The 22,624-nt window shown below is 36.0% G+C and overlaps 1 protein-coding gene across 4 annotated transcripts; it reads right to left on the bottom strand.

The window, feature by feature from the left end:
* Positions 1–487: 487 nt before the first annotated feature.
* Positions 488–22,150, bottom strand: LOC135071695 (TRPL translocation defect protein 14). Of its 4 annotated transcripts, none has more exons than XM_063965470.1 (9): positions 21,945–22,150; positions 21,620–21,687; positions 21,201–21,238; positions 20,774–20,811; positions 10,319–10,447; positions 8,966–9,102; positions 4,146–4,693; positions 3,687–3,877; positions 488–2,223 (listed from the first exon to the last, which is right to left on the bottom strand). In XM_063965470.1, exons 1-9 carry the CDS (start codon positions 22,006–22,008, stop codon positions 1,931–1,933), a joined length of 1,506 nt encoding a protein of 501 aa, XP_063821540.1. In that variant the 5' UTR covers positions 22,009–22,150; the 3' UTR covers positions 488–1,930. The 4 variants fall into 4 exon arrangements, with proteins under 4 accessions (XP_063821540.1, XP_063821542.1, XP_063821543.1 ...); XM_063965473.1 differs by having other exon boundaries at positions 2,131–2,223; positions 3,713–3,877; XM_063965471.1 differs by lacking the exon at positions 488–2,223 and adding an exon at positions 2,240–2,435.
* Positions 22,151–22,624: the final 474 nt, after the last annotated feature.

Genomic DNA, 22,624 nt, shown 5'->3' with positions numbered 1-22,624 from the left:
GTAGTTAGAAAATGTTATTCAAAGAAAACATTATTTTAAAAAAGAAAGAACTGCATTCAAAGATTTCCAAAAATTTGCTTTGCCACACCCCAGGAACCAACTAAAATCTGTTAAAAATTACACCCTGTATATTTTTATTGCATCGATCGGTTTAAGGTTAAAATCTCTAACAAACTTGATAAATCAAATTAAAGGAAAGCCATCAAGAAAATTGGTTGGTATGGTGGTAAATTTTCTCGAAAATGTTTTGAAAATCTTTGAATGCTTTCTTTTCAAAAATAAAGGAATGTTTTCTTTGAGTAAAATTTTCTAAATAAGCATTTCCCTCCAGGTGACATTACAAAATTCCACCCTGTATACGTGACGCACGCAACCGGTACAGCAGATGTGAGCTTGAAAGAGAAAGCTAAAGATGTATCGTGTGTATATGTGTATCGAAAATGGGGCAGCAGAGGAGTACTCAACATCAAAAAATAAAACAAAAACGAAATTTGCATTTCTTCTTTATTCAGAAATGATGCAGAATGTATAGACATGCAAATTTTAGATTTTTACATCCAATAGCTATATCAGCGACAGCATACACGGAAAAATTTGCTACACAGTAAACAATAGAAATAGTATCACAAAGCCATATTTGTACTAATTAAGTACCACACGTACCGTGTCAAATTTTCATAACAAGTTTATTTCTGATACTGTCGGTAGCTGGTCGTATTAAAAATCCATCTGAAATGAGCCTATACATAATAGTTGTCACATGTTTATTGCCGACACTTGTTAGCTAAGATTGAGCTCTGCATTTCTCAATTATAATAGCACAGCCATTAACGATGCTATGATGGCTATTCGCCAAACGCATGAATAGCCTCATCACTAACATACTCTCAAGTGTAGACATACATACACTGAAGACGCTTACATTTACACTTCTGTAATCAACATTTTATCATTTTGCAATAAAGTAAATATTAGGGCAAAACTGACGTTGCTTCAATCTACCACAAAAATATATTTCAGCATATTCGACCGTAGCAGGCCAGCACAATACTTTAGAGGGGACCACTAATTTCATTAATCGAAGGGAATCTAACATTTGGACCCCTAAATTAAATCTACTATAACGCCACGACATCAAGATTTTTAAAATTGATCTTAAAACTACAAAATTAAATAAATTGTATTATTACATTTTAAAATTCTTGCAGTTACAGTAAACGTTGGCAGATTAAAAGTAGGCAATAACCAAAGAATTCGATTTATGGTGCGTCCACACTAGGCGAACAGGCTCGCGCGGCAAGCTTGTCATCCTGCTCACCTTGCTCTTGAGTGAGCAGGATGTCGAGTTTGCCGCGCGAGCCCGTTCGCCCAGTGTGGACGCACCATTACAAATACAAACATAAAATGAAATGCTATTCATTAGGTAAAAGTAGATAGTACTTACTAAGATAATCTAATCATACTGCAACAATACTTAAATTTACTTTATTGCGACGCATTAAGTACTTGCGACAAAATAGATGTAATACATGTAATAAATATGTTCAAGTATTCAAATATATAATATTTATGTAAAGGCACAAACCATATAAAGTATTATTTTCAATACATTTCGTTTTTACAATATTTTATTTCATAGAGTGCATCGATATTTCATATATGTTACGCTCAAGGAATACTACAAAAATAGATTTCATTTGGCATTTGTACATTAATATGAATAAATACAATATATGATATAGCCATATGCGTACTTTTCAGGTTTATTGGCGGTAGATATAAAAGTTTAAGTATGATTTTATAGTATAGTAGTAATCCCTAAATCATTCTTAATAGTAATTTACAAACAATTTGGTGTATATTGAAACATTACAAAGTGGAATTAAAAAAATTACATCTATAGGTAGGTAGGTATAGTTGAATATCTTGTTTATATCTTAAGCGCAACCTTGGGTATCTTTGGTGATCCGAGATCGATTCTGTGGGAATTCTTTAAGTTTTCCACCTCAATGTCGCGAGCGTTGCCGTTCGGGACGACCCCATTGGTTTTGGCTTTCGGCCCGGAGTCGTGGTGCCCGTTCATTTTGACCCCATTCTCTTTGACGCCGCATCCGTTGATCTTCTCGTGCACGTGGCCGTTAATTTTGTCCCCGTGGCCGTTAATCTTATCGCCATGGCCATTCAGTTTCTCATCACTGCCATTCATCGACCATTTAGCAACTCCTGATAAACCACAAAAAAACACCTTATAACCCCTCGCATCTACACACTCCCAATGAAACACTGGCGCTATTGTGTTAGTCGCGAAAACTAAGTGTTAATGTCCATAACAATGATAAATGTAAATCTTGAACCGTAATATTAGTCCGTGTTAGATGAGTCATCGGTTGACATACTATCAGAGCATTTATGTCCCAGAATAACTGCTTTCGAATCTGCAAAATCATTTTTTGGCTTTAAACAAATACTTGGATGATATACTGAACAGCTATAAACTTCCACACTAGCGGTCACACTACGGTGCGGGACGCTTGAATGTGAAACTAAAAACACCAACAACTATAAACATTTAAAGGAAAAACTAGGAACAGACTAAGAATAATAAAATCTAACACGACTAATAAGGTGACTAAGAACTAAATACTAAACACAATTACGCCAGTGTCCACATGGAAAGTTGTCACATGCATAAGAAATGATTTGAGATTTGAGGAAATGTAAACAACACATATCGCGACAGGTTGGTCAACTGTCTCTTCCGTTTGTTGGATCAACCAAAGTACAGTTCATGGCTGCTAAGAAAACAAATGTATCCAAACAGAAAAATAGAGTTGTAATATTTTGCTTATCACTTGTAGCATAATGACGTCCAAAATATCATTAAGCAGTTAGTACTAGAGATGAAACGGATAGTTGTTTGGCCGGATACCGGATACCGGATATCCGGCGAGCTGCAAGGCCGGATAGCCGGATATCCGGCGGCCGGATAGTTGGCCCATTGTCTTGTTGCATGTCGTGACAAGTTTAGCGCCGCACAGGTGCTTCGAACGCGATCAGTGGGTCTAGTAGACTGGACAAGTCACACTTTTCGAAAATCGGATCCGTCCGAACCGAATAGAATGTCAGACTTTCCCACTTGTGTAGGGGGCAGATCAATTCGGGTGATTTCGGTTGCCATCGTGAGTGTTTGATTGAATAGCTAAAATGAAATTAGTTTACTCGCTGCATAATATGACTGAACTGCATCATGTCATGTCATCAGATCATCCAGTGAAAAAGATCGCTTGTTTTATTTGGCAATATTTCGACGTTAACAGATATTTACTATTTATGTATTCGTCGTTATAGTGAATAGCCTAGAAAACGAAATTAGTTTTTTGAAAGGCCTTAATATGTTTTTTTTGTAACTTTTTGGACTTTAAATAAAAGCCGTCATTATTATAAGCCATTTTATTGATATTTACCTCAAAGATTAATGTATTTCATTTTATTATAGGAAATTGTCGTAGTTTTTTAATATCCGGTATCCGGCCGGATAGTGAGTTACTATCCGGTATCCGGCCGGATAGTAAAAATAGGCCGGATATCCGGCCTACCGGATAGTTACCGGATATCCGTTTCATCTCTAGTTAGTACTGTACTTAATAGTTGGTAAAACAAGCGGAAGTGTTCGGTGGTAAACTCACCATTGCAGTCATTGCCTCTGTAATACCTTTTGGATGTCTTCCAGTCTTCTTTCAGAGACAAGTTATACATTGAGTAGGCTGGGTCACCAGTCACCTCCTTCTCTATGGCTAGAAATTTAGGAAGCGAAGCCAGTAGCGAATCTTGGTCGTACGCGGCACTGTATGTCTCGAGCAACACCAAGCCGCGGCACCTGGAATATCAACAACTACATTTTAGACTACAATGAAAATAACTGACGAACTAATTGAAAAAACTGCACGACTAAACACTACTGAAGCCTCAATAATTTACCTGAAAGAGACGAGCCGCTATACCGTTTTGAGGTACTCAAATAAATAAGATAAGCACATAGCAACACTTTTATTAATAAATATAATACATAAATAAGTATAAAATACTTAAAGCTGCAGAGTAGATAGGTAGATAGTGAAGAGAATCAAATTGAGAGTAACAATCACCTGGGATGCGTGGGCTGTCTATAAATGTCCAACTGGTAGTACTGATTGTTGTAGATGAAGCAGCGGCGTTTTTTGAATATCGTGAAGTGGGCGTCGTCTCTCTGCGGGAGCATGTTGAGATAGTCGCGGTGCGTGAGTTGCGTGCGCACCTCTACGGATTGACCATTTGTAGGATGGAACTTGCGAATGGTGTGAATATACGACCAGTGGCCCTTTTGGCCGCGCTTGCGCAAGCGAACTTGAGCCTTGCGTACGTCGCTCTGCAAGTAATTATGAACGACATCGAAGTCCTGGAAAGGTGGGAACTCCGTGTCGGCGACGAGCGGCGACTTGACGAGGAACTTGCGCTTCTTCGAGTTGACGTTGAGCCGGTCGCCGGTGTCGATGCCGATCTTCTGGCACACGCACGCGATGAGCCGGTTCATCTTCTTGTCGAAGTCGGTGGAGTTGTCGATCACGTCGAAGTAAGGGTGCCCGATCCACGCGGCGGCCGCGTTGTAGTCCAGCTCCCGAGCCAATTCGACGCCCTCCGACCGGCAGGCGTGGTCCTGTAACAAATACAAACATAATTATAGACCCACGTAAGAATTGAAGGTCTAAATTATTACAATTCAACATAATGAACCGAGTTCTAAGAGTTTTGAGAGTAGTTGAATAAGAATACTACTAAGTGAATAAACTTAATTGTTTGTAAACTTTAATAGTGAGTAGTAGTATTGACCTTGACGGTATTATGTCACGAAACCAAAACAATGGTTATCTAAACGATGAACGAGATTAAAAATACCCTACAGATAAGCTGCATTAACACAGATAAGACAAGACGTGTAGTGAATAAAAAGAAAAATAATTCACATCACAAAATACACAAACAATAATATTAATTTGAACAGTCATAAGAATCAAAAATTTTAATTTATCTAACTAACTAAATCATGATGCTTGTGTATGTAAATAGTTAAATAGCGTGTAAAAGGAACAAACTGTTTGTTCAATTTTATTATGTATCTTGACACATTCATAAAGAACCACCTGTCATACACTTGATTAAAATTATTATGCTATTATTCTGTCTCGGAATGTAATCTAGACGAGTAACTACATGTATCGTAGAAATATTATGTGGGACTGTTATAATAACTAGTGAGGACTGGGGTTTACAATCACAAACCATAACTTAGCTGTGTTAAAACACACTTTTTCGTCTCGGAATGTAATCTAGACGAGTAACTATACAACGTGTCCCAAAATTCAAGGATAAGCCGGCGCCGCAGGATGGACATAGTCATGACTACTTTAGGAAAAATAAGAAAAAAAATCTATCTCAATTATTTTTTAAGTTACACAATAAATTATGAAATTCGTCGAAAATTGACACCCCTTATGATATTTTACATTACCACGACTACAATTTTTCAAATACTTCTGTTTTTTTGTTTGTATTGGCAACTTAAGTAGTGCTGCTGTCCACCCCAATTCTTAAAACCCCCAGAATCCTTGCAGTTTTTACACAAAAGTTAATCAAAATATGATATTTCTTTAAAATTTTGAACGATTTTTACTTTCACTCCACTTTGACTCGTCGTTTTGTAAAAAAACAGTATGAACACTACTGCGGCAAGTTTATTATAAAGTTGACGCAACTATCCAAGATTCTAAAATGGTATAATACTCTAAGAAAACTAGTCGCAAAAAAGATATGCGTACCATTTTTACAAGCACTTCGCTTGTTAGTAGTATGGGATAAATCTTGCAACTAAATTTAAAACCAGTTCTCCTCAACCAATTGAGCTGAAATTTGGTATACTTATGTAAGTACGATGACAATGCAATATTATGGTATCATTGAGCTGGATGGAGTCTGGAGGTGGCCATAGGAACTTCTAAATGAAACGGCGGAATTGCGTCTAGTTTAGGTTCGTTAGATTTGTCTTTTCAAGCACTTTGGTGCTAGATGATGTCCAGGATCCTGATGATAAAGTCAAGATGTGGCCAGGAGCTGGCAATAGGAACTCCTAAACGAAATAGTGGAAGCTTATCGAGTTTGGGTTCGTTAGATTTGTCTTCTCGGGCACTTGGGTCATGAGATTGAGAAACAACTAAAAAGTTTAAAATAAAGTTAAAATCGCGCATGGAATTTATTCCTCTTTTTTTCTGTTTGCGCTACAAACTTTCGAATTTGTTTGACCCTTGACTATTTGAACCTTGCATACAATTATTTTTATCGTTAAATTCTTTCGTAAAATTTCGCATTAATTTTTAAATCGCTTGTTTTTAAAAAAAGTTTTTTTTATTATAACTTTATTTTACCTACACTTTTTAGTTGTTTCTCAATCTCATGGTCCAAGTGCTCGGGAAGTCAAATCCAACGAACCCAAACTCGATAATCTTCCACCATTTCGATTAGGAGTTCCTTTGGCCAGCTCCTGGCCACCTCTTGACTTCATCATCAGGACCCTGGACATCATCTAGCACTAAAGTGCTCGAAAAGATATCCAACGAACCCAAACTAGATGCGATTCCGCCGTTTCGTTTAGAAGTTCCTATGGCCACCTCCAGACTCCATCCAGCTCAATGATACTATAATATTGCAATGTCATAGTACTTACATAAGTATACCAAATTTCAGCTCAATTGGTTGAGGAGAACTGGTTTTAAATTTAATTTCAAGATTTATCCCATACTAACTAACAAGCCAAGTGCTTGTAAAAATGGTACGCTTAACTTTTTTGCGACTAGTTTTCTTAGAGTATTATATCATTTTGGAATCTTGGATAGTTGCGTCAACTTTATAAAAAACTTGCCGCAGTAGTGTTCATACTGTTTTTTTACAAAACGACGAGTCAAAGTGGAGTAAAAGTAAAAATCGTTCAAAATTTTAAGGAAATATCATATTTTGATTAACTTTTGTATAAAAACTGCAAGGATTCTGAGGGTTTTAAGAATTGGGGTGGACAGCAGCACTACTTAAGTTGCCGATACAAACAAAAAAACAGAAGTATTTGAAAAATTGTGGTCGTGGTAATGTAAAATATCATAAGGGGTGTCAATTTTCGACGAATTTCATAATTTATTGTGTAACTTAAAAAATAATTGAGATAGATATTTTTCTTATTTTTCCTAAAGTAGTCATGACTATGTCCACCCTGCGGCGCCAGCTTATCCTTGAATTTTGGGACACGTTGTATGTATTGTAGAAATATTATGCGGGACTGTTATAATAACTAGTGAGGACTGGGGTTTACAGTCACAAACCATAACTTAGTTGTGTTAAAACACACTTTTTCATCATTTTATTATACGTCGTTGTTCCAAGTACTATGCTAAATCGAATATCATGCAAATTGCCGTCATAGCGTGATGGTAATTTGCAAAAATATATGTCATGAATAATGACGACCGAACAAGCGAGCTCTAATACCGCATTAGGAACGTAAAACGTAATAACAGTTATTTCTCTCGTTATACCACTTGATTTGTATGTATGTACTTATATTGTGTCACGTTTTTTACAACGTTGACGTTCGCGCACGTGTTTTAATGTAATAGATGATAACTAGATATATTGTAACGTGACATCTCTAGGTCCGAAATATGCATTTGTAGGCGTAATAATTATACAATGTTAAAATGCTCCTTATCTACATTGAATTAGGAATATATTATGTTCAGTATAAACCGGTATACTACATTCTGCCTGTGCAAACGATAAGAGAGGTGAGGTATTGATTAAAACAAAATATTGCCTATAGCGTAGCACATTCTATCACAGTTCATCTAGCTAATTACTAACTTGCGCACGTTCATTCCGCAGCAAGTCAACATACCTCAAAGTGACGTACTTCCCCAATAAATTAGGAACTTAAGTCTTTCAGATAAGGTTCAAATTAATTTGAGATAACTTTTATGTGAATTACCTATTGGATTTTACTGGATTTATGAGCTAGCAAGGTAAATATTATTATAGCTCAGTACTGTATCTTTCTTTAAGATTTGTGATGCGATTAAAATAATCCTACATGAAGACAAAACTAATCCTATAATGGAAGACGATTTATGATGTTTTGTGTCATCATCACCATATAACGCAAAATTGTTTTCAATTTCAGTTCATAATTGTGCAGTGTGATAATTAACGTGATGAATCATTGGCCTGCCAACTTAGTCGAGAGCGAGTGTGAAACGTGACGTCACGAGCCACTTTGCCAAGATTGGCTAGGGACAGGGATTTTTGCCGTTAATAGGTACCTATTTGGACAGCATGCATTAGCGTAATGGATGTATTTTTAAGCGTGATAACGACACCGCAACCGCTACAATATTGCTACAGAGTGTACAAGATTGCATCTTGGATAGCCCTGAAAGTAGGTATAAACACTTTTCAAGAAAAGTGATATAGTATCACAATGATAATGATAACTGAAAAATATGTATAAAGCTGCTTCTATATCACTATCCACATCTAAGATCTTTTTCAACGTCATGTTGGCAGCATCAAAATATAGCTCCGCAATATTGTTGGTAGTATTTAGTTTATATTTGGATATTAACATTATCTGCAACATGCGAAACGAAAGATAATACATTTCATTTGTCTTATTTTACTTTGTCATGATAATGATAGAACAGCTTCAATAATATTCGTCTCAAAATCGGTATTATCATTTCAAATGTCTATTTTGTTTAGGAAATTCCTAAAACAAGACCTTACTGACTGACGATATGTTCCATTATCTCTTAGTTGCTGTCAGCTATTGTATTCACCGTGGCCGTTACAGAAACCTCGATATCGACGACAAAATCTCGATAAAAAACGTTACCTCAGTCGAGTAGAAGTCTTCGGCTCCATTGGCAGCCGACACCATGTGCACGATGTGGTTATACCGGTTGTCCCGCAGCTCTACACTGTTCCAGTTATTGGCAGTCAACATGGCCTCCCACTTCTCCTTCGATATAACTGTAAAGATGGTACTTGGTTAGATACAATTAAGATACTTGTTCACTGAATGTTCGTTAGCATTCACTAGAAGCGTTCGCTTTGCGAATTCAGCTTGCGAGCATTACCTTGCGCGAGCAATGTTATGAAAACATAATCTTTCGCAGGAGGCTAACAGTTTCAGAGAGCACATGAGTCCTGATTCTATGTTTCTAACGCCAATGGTGTCAGACTTCATGAATCGCCATAGGCTGTGTAATGTTTGGATTACACATCGAATGCTCGCAAACTAAATTCGCGGTTGCTCAAAAAGGGTCCTCTTTATTTAGACCATGACTGAAACTAATGTATGTTATTTATGCCATGGCAAGTTAGTGGTTGAGGGATAGGACTTGGTTAGACTCTACCACAATAGTCCCCTGTCTTAGTCTGTGCTAGTATGTCACTAAAGCCGTATTTTCAATGTTAACCTACCACTTCAGGTTTTCCCTGGGAGTGCTCAACAATGTAAGCAATAATAAAGAGTATGATGATAATAAACACAAATCAAAAACGTCACATTCACGTGAGAATGCAGATACTTATCACTGTGTAAGTATGTAGTGACATTTAGATACCTACGTAAGTATATTGATCATCTTTCATACATCATAATGCATATAATAATATATAATAATATTTATCCCAGATTTGCTAAAATGAATATTATTTAAATGGCCAAACGTCATTTAAACCATATCGCATAAAGTTCGCAACTGCAAGATAGACAAATAAAAATAAACCATTTAGATCCATAATCCATTAACTTTCTTATCATTAATCGGTAGGTAATTAATAAAAAGCGTCTATGTGTAATCTATAGGTACTTTTCCAACTTTAGCTCCAATGTAAAAAGATAAGTGAGAAAATAATATGAATATAATTTGTATCTACTAAAAAAATCTGTAGGTGTTTTGAACCGTCCACAGCCACACAAAGACTTACCCAATCTAGACGCTTCCCACAACCTTCAGCAGGTCGTTGGTCTACCATGAAGCCTGCCTACAAGGTCATACGATGCGTGGTCGTCACACGTTTCTTCCCCCAGTTATGCGGCTTACCCCCAGCCTTACTTTAGTACTCATAATAGTCATATTATTTCTGATTGGATCAAGTAGAGATACTCGCTCTATCGTCCTTTCGTTTGGATGGCCTTTTCTCTTTTGAGGCCCATTAACGTATCTTATTAAAAACTTACATGCACTAGCGTCCATGGCGCCACGGTCGCAGATGATCAAACAGTTCCTCTGGCAGGTCCGGCCCAACTCGAAGAACGTGTTCTCAATCTGTATCATCGTCTTCAGAAGGTTCTCCTGGAACTTCGTGGCTGCAACAAACATTTCAGTCATTAATAAGGCTAACAAACTAATTGCTTCGCTTGAAGGAACTGCAAGTGAAAATATTATCTTCTTTGTTTTGTTTTATGTCTACTTTCTAAAATGCATTATGTGGGTTGCAGACCAAGAGCTAAATTCAACTGAAGCAGTTTCCCAGAATTGTGTACAAGCTGCAAACTATACAATAAAAACTGAAAACTACGCTGCGTTAGCTATGAGAGCTAAGCTGAAGTAACTTAGCTTAGCTCTTGGTCTGCAACAAGCTTTAGTACTCATCGAACTTATATTCGTTTAATCCAAAATAAAACCTCGTCGACATACATGATTTATGAAGGTTAAGTCTAAGGAACAAGATATTTTTATTTTATCATTCGTATTTGTAATCTTCTTAATAATAAAACGTACCTATTTTATAGTAAATTGATAAGATACGACTTTTTGACGTCTACGATAGCGGGGCTTTGTTTATTATTGTCAATATTTATGAAGTATGTTTGTATAAGTAGAGGAGCTAGACAGACAAGTTTACAAATACCGTGTTTAAGTGCAGATTCAGAGTGAAATATGGATAATGGGTAAAGTAAGCAAGATACGTATAGCCTAAATTTAGCGGCTCCTATTTATGAGGTCGTTTGGGTCGTATGGTCATATGATAAAAGCAGACTTTCTAAAACAATAAACCTACAATTTGCTCAGTTGAATTGTAGCCAAAACATACGTTGTTAGAGCGACCGCTGCCAATACTAGGGGTTTCTTAAAATTGTCTTTAGAACTTTGTGTTATTTCAGGTCAATGAAAAGACGACTTCATACATTATTTACACTTCGCAAAGGAAACTTAGATTAAAAGACGTAAAAGTCTTCTTTGAAATTCAATGTTACCTCAAAAAATCTTTTCCTGGATAATTCAGGCGTCGGCAATATTAGACTTTGAAATGACTGTTCACAGCAAAATAATACTGCTTTGCTCAAGCAAAATTAGGGTATGTAGAGTTTGCGCCAGCGAGCATTTTATAGGTACTGTTTTTACGACAGACGTCACTAGACGAGATAAATGGCTTCCTCTCGAATTAGACTTCAGTTCGACGATAATGTTGTATAACTGTTAAAAGAATTTGTAAAATCTGAACTTCGGACTTCAACGTTTAATCGACAATTCAAGACCAAAATACACCACTATCTTTGCCAATATTATATAATCGTAGAATAACGCGGTATTAAAACCATGTCAGCTTCATAAAAAACTCATAACCCACATATTGTTGGACGTATGTTTCATATCTCTTTGCATAATCATAATGCAAGTACCTATAATAAATGTGTGCAAGCGCTTTGTTATTCAGTTGGCTATAGGAAAATATCTGTTCACATACAATTCAGTTTTATAAGTGACTAATATAGCGCAGCAAACGAACGAAACGAATGCCAGTCATTTGCAAGCGCATCGATGCACCTTATGCAAACTAATTAAGATGCATCCTCATAAAATACAAAATGAGAATGAATTCATTCATGTTATTCGAAACGCGAACCTTTCGAATTAATTAATTAAGAGTAACATTTCAACGTAAGCATTGAATATTAGGAAACTGATCTAATTTTTGGGCCCTAAAATGCAAATATTTGCTTGGTGACTTCGTATTTACATGTTTCCAAGCACGCCAATTCGTGAACAATTTATTGGGTACGCAAGCAGAATCTAATCCCTAGTCAAATAGGTAGCTCTACATATATTTCATTACCTAACAGCTAGAACATAGTTTCGCTGGTTTTTCCGACTGAGAACACATTGTGATTTTTACCAAACGTCATTTTTTGTGTAAACGCCGTGATGTGGATATTCTCAGGATTGAAAACGTACAATCATCTTTTGCCATTGTCATTCAAAAAGCGCGTGATGGTACAAACCTAAGTATCTACCCATGTTACGTATACGTACGAACGTGCTATCTACACCAATCATCATTGTAAACGTACATCGCTGTGTTAATGACCAAACACAATAACTACCTGACAATTGTCACGATGGAATTCGGATTACATAACATGTATATCCAGTTAAATTACAAATTAACTGATAAGATAGTTTGAAGCGTTGCAAGTAGAGAATTTGGAACTACTTGATTCTGCATCGTCTAGACTCTAGTCGACAAGAAGTTAGCAACAACTGTTTATTAGCAGACTGTTTATGACCAGTATCAGTTTACATCGGCACTTCACTTAGTCGATCTGGCTGACACAAGAGATATCTAGTTTCTACACCGAAGAAGCTTCGATTACAAGGTTTAATAAAAACCGATTCACACAAGTTTAAAACCTTGGTTTACAGGAGTTAATAAAATTGTGAACTTGAGAAGGGTCAGATGCACGACACTTGTTTTCCTTCGAGGTTTCAAACATAAACAATTGTGAAAGTAAACAGACATTGAGACATGTGACTATCCTGTAAGAGCTTTAGAAAAAAAAGACATGTGACAAAATATTCTCGGTCTTGTTAAAAAAAAAGAATACAGTATTTTTGACTCTGGCCTGGGAGACGAGCTGGCCGTGAGTGTCGTGACGATCTAGTTGCGTTTTATTTTCAGCTACCTACTATACGCCAATGAACTCGTCCGCGTACTGTGCTACAAGATATCCTATACTTTTTAGGAGTTATCTAACTATCAATGAGAACAGTTTCATAGAAAACATAAAAAATGTAATTGAAGAAATAATGGCTATTTCGAATTGCGGAAGAAAAAACTGTCTGCGGCTCTTGGCCGACGGACAGCTGCGTCGACCGATTTATGTGATGGTGACAGCCGACAGAGCGAGAAAAAAATATTTAGCATGCAAAATCTCACTCGATGTGAGTCATTTCGATCGCGGAATCGTGATCTTGAACAGGCGCTAAGAACCGTATAGAGTTAAACAAACGTTAATTTATTGATCACTGATCGATATTATAAGTTTTAAAGCAGATCAGTAAAACAATCGATGAAATGAGACATCAACTCACAGGGCAAGGAAATTGTCATTAGATACAAAAATTTCTTGTTTTATTTTATTTAATTAAAACGTAATAAAAAATGAAATAAACGGGGTAATGACAAAGCAAAGAAACAAGGATAAACGTAAACAAGGAAGCAATAGATTTTTTCTTAAAATGTTTCCCTGTCTTTCCGTTTCGGCGACTACCAATTAATTTTTATCAGAAGGACTGTTCTGTAATCAAATAATGGAATTGTTGTAGTTAATTGAATTCTAAAGGTCGAGGGCATTTCTTTCGTACCGAGGACGAATCGAACGGCATCAAACTTTCATGACTATGGGTTTGTGTTGTCAATAACGTATAATCCATGTATCCAGAAAATATCACTAAATGTTATGAAATCAAATTGTTATGTAAATTTTGTGAGCCATCTAGTTAAAACTAGTTGACCACACGCTTAGTAGGTAGGTATCACGCAGACGGGAGGTCAGTTATTATCTGCAAGACCAAAATATTTACGATATTTGAGTTGTATGGTCGATGACATTATGTAACTAAAGATTAATATTCTTATTACTCTGCGTGATCCTCCAACCAACGTAGGGCTTTGTCACACTGACTGGCAATTTGTGAACAAAGACACCATGTTCAAGCTAGAGTTAATAGCGGGTGCACGACTAACATGCCCTGAAGAACCCCTTATACCCATATCAGAGTAAATACCAACCCTTCACTAAAATATTGATCATCTTTCAGTAAATATACTACCGTTTATTGCATAAACAGTTTGAAATGCAAATACAGATACTAAGAATACGGAATGAAACCGAATATTAATAAACATGCAAACAACGAAGACATCGGAGGAAGTTTATTTGGATATCGCGTGTTTTAATTTTGATGTCGAGTTATTCTTTCGTGTTTTGACAACAAAACGATATCCTTTGTTAGATACAAATTACGTTAGGGCTATTAAAGTACCATTACTTCGTATTTGCGCATTAAAGTTTGCGTTTTCTTTGGCAATAAAAGAAGAATAGATTTATTAAGTTTCAACTTTTTTTACAAGTCACATGTAGGTATAGGTACTACGTAATAGAACTGGTTATGACGATTCTTCGAAAAATGATTTTAAATTACAAGTTGCTCCAAAACTAATCAAGTGTCTCCATATTTTTGGCACAGTAAAAGTGGACTTTGCCAAAGTGACGGACACGCCCCTGGTGACGTTAAACAATATTACTGGCTAAGTACTCGAGATTCCTTGGAATATCGTCATCATTGTAGTCAACAATGGAGGTGTCAATGGCATCTTTGGAAACCGCGTGATTTTGAGAAGTGGTTTCCTTTACGGTTGGAAAAGCTTACAGCATGTAGGATTACATAGAATTTCTGGAATTGGCACGGTTTGGAATTATCGTAGCAACATTGCGGGGAATATCTGTTTTTGACAATTATTCAAGAAACCGTGTGATATTGGGAAGTCCTCTTTGGTTACGAAACCTTTCAACACTTTGATAGCTGGTTTCTGATATTATTAGTCAACATTTATAGGGAAAATATTTGTAAAGAATCATGCAAACCACCGAATTGCGCGTTAAAATTGCCTGCACGTTCCAATAAAGATATTTTAATCACCAGCAACCGCAATTAGTAGCTATAATTAGAATTCATAAAAAAACCTAAAACACTTAAAAACATTTTAAAAGTGAATTATTTATGTCATTATTTAATGCGGTCGTACAAAACCGGTCACTTCATTAGAGCGAGATAAGATTTATTTTTACTGGCCCCAAATCAATTATTTAGCTATACAAGACGACTAATTATTTATGGTAATGAACAATTAGATTGCGAGGAAGAGAAGATTGAAACGGTGCGGTATTATGAATTCGACAAGTGTGATCTAGAGGCGCTCAATTCATGTAGACCTGTGAAGCATCAGTGTAAGATTCAATTTTGAGCTCGTAGTAAAAAAAAACGCTCACGATAGAATCTAGCATTTTATTTACGCGATAGCCCCCAGTGAATGAACGCCCTTACAATGATGGCTTGTGGTGAGGTTGCATCACAATAGCGCAAGTCCTACTAAGGAAATGGAAAAGTGGCTGCATGATGATGATCACTCAGACCACTCACCACTGTTACCCTCGCTCGCCTGAGCGACGGCCGCGGCAGTGCACCGCTTGCAATCCGCAGTGCACTTCTTGCCTGAAACACTCACCGGCGATTCTGATACAGTTCACCACAAAACAATAACAATAAAGGAGCCGACCTTACAGCATCAAGTTACCCAATAAAACGTGGATACGACTGGACTAAGAAAACAATTGAGACATGAAAACATCTAGAGGTTACATAAAACGGGTGCGAGGTCACCCCATGAATAGAGTTTCGTAACGATCCAATACTATTTTCTACCTATAGATATCTACTTCTTTTGATATTGAATAACATTGACACTGATAATTACACGTTACCAACCGACTACGCTACTTTAGAAAAAGCCAGAGCGTTTGTTTATTTCGACACGCATCTCAATTTGACAAGATAACGATGTTGCTAGAAAAAGAAACCTAACTTTTGTTATGTAAATGCGTTTAGCTCGAATCAAAACAGTGCTCCTGGCGATTTTAGTCGCAAGATAAGATAAATGTTTAAAGTAGATGCAAACAATGCTGCCTCCTACACAATCATCCGTAGTGTTTTAAAACCGCGATTGACGTCATGCGACGGACATTACATTACCAAAGACGTGATTATTGGACTGCATTATACATCGGTTGAATAAGAATCACTGTTTCGAAAATTTGCTACAGCATTTACCTACTAACTTATTTGAATGATACCAACTCAACATTGTTGTGAAGTTGGTATCAAATTATCAGCGTTCAGAGTCCAGAGACTATTGACCTCTCAAAGATCTAATGGGTTAGCCAAAACGGATTGATGAAAGAACAGAGCGTTGGCCTGATTAAGATCTTCAAGCTACTGATGATTTTGGCACAGGAACTGATATCACGTGAGAATAAGTAACATTTAAAACTGAACTACGGGCGTGGGTGCAGGATGTAGATAGAAGATACGCTGATTGAGATAACGTAAAAATATCGAACTATACACAGATAACATTAACCAAATATGTTTAAAAATAAATCGGTGAAATTCACAGGAGGTGGTAGAGTGAGTCACTTCATTAAACATGCAAAAAGTAAGCAATTCCGCAGTTCCAAGTTGTGCGTCACTTGAGATGATGCAAAAGAATACCGTCATCATTGATGAAGCTCCAAAACAGTACGTAAAACCTAGTTTTGTTTGTATTTGCAATCACGCTCGATAAAGAGCAATGAAATGGTAATAATCAAATGGTACATAGGTCGTTAGTAGAGCCAGAGTCGCTTGGCTCTAACGATAACTATGGTTATAGGAATCATTTCTCTCTATTTCGAAGTGAAACTTTCCTACAACGGGAAACGATGCCAATGATTCACAGTAAAATAGAAGGAAAACCTGTAACTATGATTTCTACAAATATTTTACACAACATACCTAACCAGTATCGGTTGTACAACACTAACAACCAATCAGAGTCATTAAAACGCGCTATTGCGTTTGAGAAATCTGCCTGAACATAATGAGAAATAACTCGAAATATCAAGATGCTGTTGGTATCAATCTATCGCAATCTTGTATACCCATTCTTATAAGATAACACCATACAAGAATGCATGGTAAATTCAGTGAACTGCTCCTGAATCGAATGTACCTACTACTACTATTTATATTTATTTATATTAACCGGCAGACAGTGGTGACTGAGTTTGTTGCGGCGCTTCTTCTCAGCACTTGCCAAATGTTGGTCTCGAAGCGCTGGTAGGGTAAAAAGATTATGAGACATGTAGAGGCTCCTTAAGAGCAAAATGACGATTTGTAAGAACTATTTATTAGTCTAAACAAATAAAGAAATTTTGACTTTGACTTTGACTTTGAACATCTTGATAATGTAACTGAAGACTACAAATGGTCCTAATAAACAAGCCAGATGTATGTATGGAACATAAATTATACCTACCATACAAAGGATTGGACAAAGTAATTTGTATTTACTAAATTATAGCCCTCAGCAGATATTATGACCTAATAATGTTGTCCTCGATTTCGAGTACAAAGTTAAATTGACAATAGCCGAGTTATAGCTAATAAAACTTCGATTTTATACGATAGAATAGAATCATTGTGAAACAACTCAGGAGAATATTTATGATTTCAGAATGAATTATTTTAATGAGCAATGATAATGTTGGTGTTTCGCCAATATGCCGGCGTGCTACGCTCACGTTATTTTGTATGGGTTATAGGCGTGGTGGTACGCAGTTTTATTTCTAGTTCGCGGTGATGCCGTGAACGTGGCCGTGAAATTTTACGTCATCACGTCACGTGCTCCCGCCGCTCTGGACTGAAACCCGGCAAGTGACACACCTCCTGCATATAACTCTATTCATATAAACCAATTAAAAATGCGGATGAAAACACCCCATGTCGGTAAGGAATTACCCAGCGACCTTGTAGATGTTTTTATCGGATTTATTTAAACGACTTATTTTCCTAATACAATAGGAACCAAATCGGATGACAATAGCTATTATTGTTATAAGTAAATTGAGCAATGACCAATTAGGGTAATTGGGCATATCCAAGATAATGTAATGTATAGTCGGCTACTGCTATTATTCTTAATGATTTCGACTAAAATGTCCGTGGTTTTAAGAGTCAGTTGAATTATGAATTAATAAATGCGAGCGTAGATGAGCATAATTTAGTTTTTTTGTTACAATTATCTACGTTCGCGTCATTCGCGTGGGGATTCGCGAGCCATTCTAGTAATAAATATTCAGCTTTAGTTTCGGGGTTTACAAAAAAGCTTTTGAAGCGAAAATAAACCTCACACGTGACTAGTGGAGCTGCTGAATTAAATCGCACAAAGCTAGCGCAAATTCACACAGCTTTGTTACACAATAAACCTACATAAGTAACTATCATTTCGTTTTAATGTAAATCCAAGTGGATCATTCAAAGCGGACTTTAATCCCCTATAGTACGATTTGGCAATGAACTACATCATAACTCTGGCTGAAGTGTCAGAACAAATCATTACAAGTGTAGTAGTTTGTAGAAATTTCGTCTATTTGTCCTGATCTTTGCCAAGGGTTTTGAAAGAACAATTAACATGATAATAATGAGCGTGTTATCTATTTATTTAAATTTCAAACATTAGTTCCTGGTCAACTTTAGGCTGAGCGCGTGGACCAGGTCATCTTCTCATTTTAGTTTATAAAACAAATTTTACATGTTATTATTAACCTTTAGCTACTGAGGTGGATTTAATTTCACGTAAACACTGACGTGGGGGCCTGAGAGGCCCGTACATATATGTGCTTATATTTAAAAATATATAATCTTTTTAGGGTTTTATGTTTAATAATTATTAATAGTGGTTATATTTAAATACAATAAAACGATTTTTATGTAAATTATTTGTTAATAAGTATGTATTATTTCAATATTTAGAAAACATGTAGCATTTTTGGCAAAAATCTCATGAAATCATGATTCACAATGTTATCATGAAAAATATTCATAAATTCAACAAATCAACTTAGAATCTTAATTTTCAATAGTCTTTTTAGCTAATGATAAATCAGTAATCCTAATATGAAATAGGGGGAAAAAATTACACACATCAAATAGTGCGAATTAAACACAGTCTGGATAAACTTGCTTTGCTCAGTGAAGGAAGCCATACATGTTTTTAAAATGTAGATTTCATTTTAATCTTCAAAATACATGTATGACACTTGGTTTCATCGTTTAAATCTTGATAGACAGGTACAGGCTTATCATTTCCTAGCATACGTGCCAAAAACTACTGTTCTTCTATTTTTCGTTAAATACTGGTTATTTTTACTTCCGAGATACCGCTTTCTCTCGAACGACGTGCTGTGGGCTCCATATTATAGATTTTTTCAAATTATTTCAAGAAAAGACAAAAACTAAATGAAAACTGTAGACAAAAAAAGTTACGCCAATGCTGAGGTGGGGGCCTGAGAGGCCCACAAGAAACTTTAAAATTAATTTACCTACTGAAATTGCGCGTGCAATCACGTGCACCGTTGTTGACAGCCTCGGCGCAATGAAACTCGAAGGTACTAAAAGTTTCGGGTGTGTCGTGCACGTGGGGGAGGAGAAATTCAACAATTTGACTTTTGCAAGGCCTGAGAGGCCCCCACGTCAGTAGTTAAAGGTTAATAACAATCTGGGCGTTTATCTTTGTTTTCATTAAATTTATACAAACACTGGTAGGTAACAGAGTATGAAGTGATAAATAATTGAAGTCTTATAGACAGTGTCCGGAAAAGAGCGGGAAATGAGGTCAAACAAAAATACATACGTAGACACTGCAGCCCATTTGGCAGACTTAGTATTGTCGACCTGTCTCACATTCAACCTACGTCAGTGTTTTAGAGGTGCACTAAACATAATTAATGTTGACTAGCTCCTGCCCGCGACATCGACTGCGTCAATTTCGATTGGATTTATTGTATTGGTGAAGTTTCAAAATTTTCACCCGAAATAACTATACATTATACGAGTCCGACATTTTTTTTCTATTTAGTCGTCGATCTCTTCTATTCACGAGAATCGCTCCCGGGTAGAGCCTTTTAAAACTTGATCATGGTCATGCATGGGCCTAGTGCATGGCGGCAGAGGTCAATGGCATCGCAGCGCGTTAGAAACTGGTAAAACGACCACTAACTTAGACAAGGTCGTCTCGTGATAATGAAATTAGATAAGAAAATAACAATTTTAACAATAAATACGTCGACTTTGGCATGATGAATGAGCGTAAACAATAGATGACGTTTTTCCGGTCATAGGTACCTGACTGAACTAGAATTGAAAATTGGCTATTTACGAAAAAAACGCTTACATAGCATGTCGTCTATATGTATACTGTGAATAAAAACAAATAATAATAGGTAAAATACCTAAGCTACCGTGGTTTTATTACTGCAAAAAATGTCGCCTAATGTTCGCATCTTCGAACATAACAAATTGCAACACTAACCAGTTTCATTTCAACTTATAAGCCTGATAGGACTTATGTTAAAAAATAATAACCACTAAGTATTTTTTTCGGCATTATAAATTACAGTAATTATTAGGGTCAATAAGCTTTATGTGAGTTCCTAATAAGATACATTGTTATTAAAATACTGCTCAAACTGACATGTGGTATTTATGAGTGGTATTTTAATAAACAATGAAAAACAAAATAAACATCTTACCTTCATCCGGGCTGAGATCTGCAAACTTCACACCACCACTGCAAAAGAAAATAAAATACTTTGCAATAAACTGTAATCTAAAACAGGCCTGCCCAATTTATTTTATCTAATTTATAAATTAAAATTACATTTCCGTTAAATATAAGGGGTAACAAAAATTTATGAATAACATTACAAATTTCATCATCAGGAAAATAAAAATTATAATTAACACTAGCCATAACATTTTAAATTATAGAACATGAAAAATTTTAATGTAAGTACTGTAACAAATTATTTAATAAATTGTTTTATTGTGTTTTAACACAGAACAAAGTATTTATAATTTACTAGCACTATTGTATTCCAAAGTATATCAGATATCTGCATAATAGTCTGAGGTGTATCTACATGCACTTGGTCAAGTTATGTAGGTTACACTTCGTACCTTAACAGGACGGTAGCCGTTTCCGGCACCCGGAACACCTGGAAATAAACACAATGTGGAACCATGTCTTATCGGGTCTCCGATCGGAGATACCAAACCCTCGGGAACATTTTGGCTGTTATGCCAGCAAAAGATTTCAACATGAACACCATTTTACAACCATAAAACAAAGCGATGACTAAAAGCCACAATCAAATAAAACAAAATTGTTTAAATTTTGGAAAAGTACTGAAGTAGTATTTTTGGAAAATAAAGAATTTCAGTCCAATATTGACAATACACAGCTTACAGTTGATTAAATTCAATAAAAGCATAATAATAAGAGCACAATGGGTTGTAAATGTTGTAATTTTTTTTTTTTTAATAATTTGGACTGTATTTACAAGGCTTACACTAAAATTAAAACAGTGAATGCTCACCTTCCATCCCAAATTCTCGAAGAATGTGCTTAGACGCGATTGTCCCGTAGTTTTTCCACCACAAGGTCCTGTACAGAAAAAAAATACAGACTTCTGTTTGCTGAAATGCGCTCATAAAATAACCCACGTGTAAGTTTTAGGACTAAATACGATTTGTCAAAATATCAATGAGTGGCACTGAATAAAACACAAAAATCTACCGTAAAAGGCACGACAATCACTTGAAATATTTACTGTAATTATTAGGCATTTGATTAGTAAATCTAGCAATTAATAATTCCAGTTAATCTTTGGATATTCTACTAAATATCAAAATGACACTTACCTCCTGTGAGAACAATCTTGTAAACCATTTTCTGGGACTGATTCGCCATTTTGGAGAAACGCATAAATACAATTTAAACTAAAATTACACTACGAAGAAAACTAAGAAGATATAAATATCATAAAAATGTTGAATTTACAAAAGTGTGAAATAGAGCCATCACAAGCTACGCGCATCGCCTGTCAGGCGCGCGATCAAATGGAAGAATGAAGAATGAAGGAGCGAACGCGCAGCTTTAGCATTTTATCACCATTCATTCGTTCATTATTAAGCTAGTTCTAGTAATACACGAACGTCACGAGTCACGAAGTCACGACTCATCTTTTTTTTTTGCACAAATGTTTTAAGGAAGATGGTGTTTTTTTTTTGCATATTATGCATTTTCAGAGATTCAGACCAAAATAATTTGCCTTCATAGTAAAATTTTTGCTTGTTTGTTTTAATATTATTTGTTTGATAAACTTCTTTTTTCCTTCGAATTTATAACAAAAGGATTTACTTTTACTTCTACATTTATGAAAAAAAAACTTAATACTCAATAAGTTTATTGCTCAATATGTTGAGAGGTAGATTATAAATGTATTATTTTGGTATTTTTTTACACAGCGTAAGTGTACACCGACCCTTACAATTAATCAATGAAATCAGCGAATCTGTGCGACGGGAAAAAGCGCGGGAAA

This window comes from Ostrinia nubilalis, chromosome 5, assembly GCF_963855985.1.
Source record: "Ostrinia nubilalis chromosome 5, ilOstNubi1.1, whole genome shotgun sequence".
Taxonomy (NCBI): domain Eukaryota; kingdom Metazoa; phylum Arthropoda; class Insecta; order Lepidoptera; family Crambidae; genus Ostrinia; species Ostrinia nubilalis.
The sequence above is the reverse complement of the archived record's forward strand: the minus strand, read 5'-3'. Positions and strand labels throughout refer to the sequence as shown.

What these genes read in the sequence shown, in the direction of transcription:
- LOC135071695 (XM_063965470.1), bottom strand. Translation starts at nt 22,008, where the DNA reads ATGCGTTTCTCCAAAATGGCGAATCAGTCCCAGAAAATGGTTTACAAG. An exon ending in AGATCTCAGCCCGGATGAAG is followed by an intron (nt 10,448 to 20,773) that starts GTAAGATGTTTA and finishes TGTTTGTTGCAG; the next exon opens with CCACGAAGTTCCAGGAGAAC. An exon ending in CAGAGGCAATGACTGCAATG is followed by an intron (nt 2,224 to 3,686) that starts GTGAGTTTACCA and finishes GTGGTTTATCAG; the next exon opens with GAGTTGCTAAATGGTCGATG.